This window comes from Ceratina calcarata, unplaced genomic scaffold (genome assembly GCF_001652005.2).
Source record: "Ceratina calcarata isolate Rehan_Ccalc_2016 unplaced genomic scaffold, ASM165200v1 scaffold804, whole genome shotgun sequence".
In the NCBI taxonomy this organism is placed as follows: domain Eukaryota; kingdom Metazoa; phylum Arthropoda; class Insecta; order Hymenoptera; family Apidae; genus Ceratina; species Ceratina calcarata.
The window spans coordinates 1-6435 of record NW_017179358.1 but is presented as its reverse complement, the minus strand read 5'-3'; the positions used below and the strand labels follow the sequence as shown (position 1 = coordinate 6435).

General features: G+C 37.7%; 1 protein-coding gene across 1 annotated transcript in view; it reads left to right on the top strand.

Moving 5' to 3' along the window:
- lqfR (clathrin interactor lqfR) overlaps window positions 1–5661 on the top strand; it is a 12141-nt gene extending 6480 nt beyond the window's left edge. The window contains exons 3-6 of the mRNA XM_018034773.2: window positions 515–636; window positions 726–1863; window positions 2120–2245; window positions 2619–5661. Of these exons, the coding sequence (XP_017890262.1) occupies window positions 515–636; window positions 726–1863; window positions 2120–2245; window positions 2619–5425 (4193 nt within the window). The 3' untranslated portion in view covers window positions 5426–5661. The remainder of the gene's footprint in view (window positions 1–514; window positions 637–725; window positions 1864–2119; window positions 2246–2618) is intronic.
- The last annotated feature ends 774 nt before the right edge of the window (window positions 5662–6435 follow it).

Genomic DNA, 6435 nt, shown 5'->3' with positions numbered 1-6435 from the left:
TATGATAGTTATTTGTTGATTGCGGGTTTTTATTCAAAATAAAATGTTTACAATGGCAATTTAAAAAATGCGATCAATTTAAGAATCTCATATCTTTTAAAAACAATTATATGCATTTCTATTTTGATATTCAATGCACTTTTAGGTATTGAATGAATATCGTATATTTTCAGCAGATACAATTTTCCTCTAAAAGCATGAAATCCACAGTCTAAGAATTATATATTACTTAAAAAAAAAATTATGGCATCACGAAATTTGTATTGAGAAAGCCAAGATTGGAAGATAATTACTCAGCGTGTCCTTATGATGTTACAGATAGTAGTAATCATCTCCTAAACTCGGGCAATTTTCGACAGAAATTTCGTGGTGCCATAATTTTGTTGAGCAACGTATATTGATTTAACTTATTTCACCGTAACGTCGCAGCTACCTGATATTTTTTTTTGTAATCTTATCCCTCGCTGAAGATCGAGGTATGGCGAAATTAATTGTATCGTACGTATTACTTCAGGGGCGATGATGCAAGAACTGGCTCAGGCTACATTCACGTACGAGCAATTTCCCGAGGTAATGTCCATGTTGTGGAAAAGGATGTTGCAAGAAAATAAACGGAACTGGCGTCGAACTTATAAGGTAAAGCAGTCTCATTATAAACATGCATACGTAGACGCTTCATCTTTTAATTTGGTTAACGAATACATAAATACTTTTGTTACTTTCAGTCTCTTCTACTGTTAAATTATCTAGTTCGCAATGGTTCGGAACGAGTGGTCACGTCGTCTAGGGAACACATTTACGACCTTCGGTCGTTAGAAAATTACACCTGCATCGACGAATTTGGAAAGGATCAAGGAATAAATATCAGGCACAAAGTACGAGAGTTGATCGATTTCATACAAGACGATGACAAGTTACGAGATGAAAGGAAGAAGGCTAAGAAGAATAAAGATAAATACGTGGGCTTGTCGAGCGAAGCGATGGGCATGAGATTCGGTGGCGGAGACAGGTGGTCGGAGAGGCTGAAATGGGACAAGAATAATCCAAGTAACGCGGACAATTACAACGAATGGGATCGGGAGAGTAGAGGGAAAGGTTTCGAGGATACGAATAATAGCGACGACGGCGAGAGAGAAGATTCCGATAACGATGTTCATCCGAGTCCGAGGAGAGGAGGCAGGGAATACAGAGATACAATGGAGAGTATAGATCGAGTCAATAAAACTACCACGCCTACAGCTTGCACAAATCCATCGCCGGCGCGGACGACTAGGACAATTAAGAAGGTAGATTTAGGAGCCGCTGCCAATTATGGAAGAGAACAGATGAACAACGGTGTAACTGCATCGCAAACTAACGTCGTGTCCGAAAATAAGATGAATAAAAACGACATTTTGCACGACATTTTCGATTCTCAAAACGAAAATAACGCGAAATCCATCGTCGACGAGGACGACGATTTCAATCCAAGAGCGAATACTCAACCTAACGTGCAAACTCAAATCGCCAACACTGAATTCGGGGATTTCACTAGCGCGTTCGGCAGTTCTACCGTGAAAACGAAGAACAGCAACGACGAGTTCGCCGATTTCACGTCTGCGTTCAATTCCTCGGTGACGATATCTAATCCTCCAACGGTGCAGCCGCAACTGCCGCAAGCGCAAATTAATTTAATGGGAGCGACAATACCAAATGTTAATAATTCCATGCAGGATATTGTAAATAATAGCCAAACGGTGAACTCGCCTTCCTTCGCACCAATCGCCCATTTGAATACACAGAATTCGAACGTGGGTGGAAATCTGTTCGACACTTTCCAATCGCAACCGCTTTCGAACCAGCAGGTGTTAAACAACAACATAGGTAAATTATATTCAGTTTTCTAATAATTAGACTGCAAATTTTATGCATTTATGAGACAGCTGAATATGCAAAAGATAAACACTGCATGCAAATGTAAAAAGTATCGAGAGCAGAGTGCAATATTTAAATATTAAACACATTTTTTAAAGTAGTAAATATTTTACTTTACATAAAAATCGGCAGTCTTCTTTTAATTAGAATCTTTTAATTCTCAGTTTTTGGATTAGGTTTAATAAGAGTTAATGTATTTTTCCAGCTCCTTCGAACACGGACCTTCTATCAGACTTAGATAGCTTAAATGCGGAGAGGCGAATAAGCAATACCAACAATTCTAATCTATTTATGAACATGAGTTCAATGCCTGCGGCGACTAGCCCTGGAGGTAAGCGTATATTCTGATACAATATACAGTTCGTCACATAAGAATCTAATGGCAATACTTCCTTCGCAATTTATTTTAATTTCTATAATTTTTTAACGTAATCTTAAGTCAGTTGAAATTATGACAGTGAGCAGAAATTGGGACGTCTATAATATTCCTAAATTATGAATCGAAGTTGTAGCTATTTTTATTTAATTTCTGTTTATTGCTTGTTACATTTATTTAATTTCTGTTTATTGCTTGTTACATTTGGCCTAATTTTTTAAAGAAAGCATGAATTCTCAGTGTTCGTCTGTGCGTTTCTGTTATTTACTTAATATTGAGAACATGGTCGAAGATAGTGTAATGCCCCCAAAAAAGATTTTCCTTGCAGCAACCAAGATGGAAACTTCAGCTGAAAATCTTTCGAAACGTACCGCAACACGAGTCTTGGAAGAATTGTGTTCGATGGGTTCTATCAAAAGTCAGGGTAGTTTGGAAAAGCTGAAATCGTGTATCTCCGAATATGCCGAATTTTTACCCGGCCCGGTTACACCGCAGAAATTCTGCGGCCTCGATTTCGACACGGAAATCGATCCTCTATTGCATGGGAAAATTTTAGAAGAAGTTATCGATAAGTTCGAACATAATTGGCCGTTAAGAGAAGGCCGTTTAGATAAGACAATCAGAGACTTGATGATTATCGACGGTGCCACTTTACCAATATTAGCCGAGACTTTAATCGCCTTGTCCTTCGCTCTGAAGGAAACTGACGACGAGACAAAAATTCTTTCCATTTCAATGATTTTGCAGGAGTTGATGAAAAGCGATTCTTTGTTCGCCGCAATAACAGACGCCTGTAAACATCGGACTCGGAATACCATCGAAAACGAAGAATTCAACGAAGTCACGCGAGACACGATACAAAATTTAGTCTCGTTACCGAATCGAGTAGCGAATAAATTAAAAAGCAAAACGTTCGATTGTTTCCTACCTCGAACGTATTTCAAAATGATAAGTTTTCACGTTGCTCGAGCGATATCTTTCCTCAACACCAGTTCTCGTTACGGCGTTAAAATAGAATTAAAATTCCTATCGACTCTAATTAGTAAATTGATGAAAATTACAAATTCAGAGAATTTTCTACCTTTTGCTAATATTCTTGGGGAATGGGCGTCGGAGAATAAAAATAATGAAAGAGAATTAATTCAGAATATACTTAAAGCGCTGGACACGCCGAGCATAGAACCGATAGCTGTACTATTTCTTAAACATCAAAACGTGAATTCTACAATTCACCCAATTCTTGGCGACGCGATCTCAAATTCAAATTGGGAATACACATTGACTACGAAAATTCCTCTAATGTGTTATTACAACGACGATAATGTAGTAATAAATTTGGTCTCATATTTGGAACAGTTTTTACCAGAGAATCGAATTCTGATCGAATTGCTAGTAAAACTTTTACATGTTTGGAGTGATAAAAGTGCTTTAAATCATACCGGAGTGGAACAACATAAATATGTGACGAAATTGATAATTCTTAGTCTAAGAAGATCAAGAATTCACTTGAACAAAGGTGAGAAGGATAATATTCAAAGATTAGTATTCTCCGGTGTGTTTACTCATTTAGAATCTACGCATATCATTTTAAGAGCGATAGGAATGTGCGTCGGCGAAATTTCTACGGAAACGTCTGAACCGGATGCGCCAAAATTGTCCTTCGAATACGACGGTATGCCCAACGACGTACAAGATTTAGTCCACTGTTTGAAAGGTTTCGATTTATCAAATAGGAAGGCAGAATCGGAGAAAGAAGAGGGTGAAGAATTAATTATAGGAAATATTGAGTTCAATTCGCTGGCCGATAAGAAACTCTACGAACTGGGCGTCGAATGCAACATTTTACAAGAAATAAACTTGGAGGTAAATGATGATAAAAACGAGAGAATTTCAGGAGTCGCCGATTCGGATAAATTAATCACTCGAGATAAACAGATGTCGAGAGATAACGTCGGTGGGAATGAGAGTGGCTCGGAATTGGACAGTGACGATGATTTGGAACCGTACGATATGTCTCACGACACGAAGGAAAACGAGAAATACCGACCGTCCTATCTGCGAGATTTCCGCGACAATTTGGTAAACGAAAATACTTGCACGGATCCGAATATCTTCTCGGAGTCGTTGAAGGCCTCCGAGCAGCTGATATTATCTCAATTACCCAGCGACGATGTGTCGTTCGCTGTTGAATTATTAGAGATTCTTATTACTCTCAGGGAAACTTGTTACGTGGAGAATTTCGATGAATTAAAATTCAGATCTTGCGTGGCCATAACGACGATTTACCCCAAAGAATGCGTCGAGTTTTTATGCAAACAGTTCTACTTGGAAATCGATAAATATTCCGTGGGCGAGAGATCATTCTTTCTCGACGTGTTAGCGGAGTCTGCGAGAAGATTGTCGTCTATCCCGGTTCGTCAAGATAAGCGAGATGTTGTCGAGGTGGCGAGGACTGATCATAGGAAGAGAGCAGCTACGGGCAAAGTATCGCTTTTCATCGACACTGATAACACGAAACGGTACACGGTTCTAAATACCGATGATGTTTATGATTTCGAAGCACCGGTCAATGATCAGGTCGAAGATTGGCGTGAAATCGTCGATAAGAGGATCGAGTCGAATACGAGAAGGTTTGCGCATAGTACGAAGCTTCCTAAAACGTACGAGAATAAATTCGCCAATTTTGCAACCTCGTTTTTCTATCCGTTGCTGTATGGTTTTGGTAAACAGGGCACTTGTTTGTATAGCGGGTTACAAGTTTACACGGATCAACAGAACATTTTACTGATTCGATTTTTGAAAACCGTGTCCACTATAATGGTAGCGGCTGAGAATTGCGTGTCCGTTTCGAAAATGGGCAAAGAAGTATTGGAGATGTTATGGGCTTTGAGGTATCACGACGAGGCAAAAGTTAGGATGGCGGTGATAGAAAATGTTGCAGCCGTGCTAGTCGCGGTGCCTAACGATTCTATTAAAAGCGAGCTATTCGAATCTATTATCGAAATAAGATTGTGGCTGTTAGGTTTGTTTCAAAATGTAATCACCGGGGATCAAGACAAAGAGTGTAGAAATCTAGCTGCTAAAGTGGTGTCTCTAATCGATTCCATTATAGGCTCGTTAGTGTTCGATACATAATTACCAACAGAATGTTGACAAAGCGATCATTTTTCCATTACGGAGACGTGCCAGTCTAAATGCTTTTAATTGTGTAGGACTTTATACCTTTTCGTAGAGTTTTAATTCATTCGTTGCCTACTGAAAGTACAATTTTTGTTACATGTATCATTTATCAAATTTAAGTACTACAAGCATATTTCATACGTCAAATAAACAGAAGTTAAAACATAATTCAATGATAGCTTCTAATTTTATATATGTTTATTAATTAGTTTCCTTTCGGGATGTAATCTTATTCAACTTTATACTGTCTTAATCTACCTTAATCTATCCTTTAACTTCGCTCCAGTATATCACCTACTCCTCTTTGTTTCTCTCTTCCATCTGTACTACACGTTTCTCCAGCACGTGACTCTAATCTTCCATTATAAATCTCATTCATAGTTTCTACATTTTATCCCAGTACCTCCCAGATTTAATTTCATTCAAATTTGATCTTTTTCATGTTCTAATGAATTACTTACAATACATACAATATGAGAATAACACCTGATTTGGAAAGGATGATATTAAAAAGAAAACTATTACGATTTAGGGACGAGTGGATTAGCGCCGGTTACAAATCTCCTTATACCCACGTCTATTAACTCGAAAAATCAAATATCAAGTAATACGTCTACGCAAATTGGTTCGACATGGGCTGCTTCGGGATTAAACATAGATCTTGATAATATAATGGGAAATAAAGGTAAACAATCAGGACCCGCGCCGACGATGAATCAACTGGCAAGCAACAGCCCGCAGCATCAGATTAAACTTATATGTAAGTAATTTATCAACGATATTAAACTCCTATTGTTAGTTTAATAGAATACAATCATAACTAGACTGCAGGTGTTTGTGCATTTATGAGAATTTTTCTAATATGTAAAGAAATGTAAAGTATTCAAAATAAAATACAATTTATGATAAAATACGAATATTTATATGTATTTTTAATTTTATTTACAAAAATATAAATTTGCATA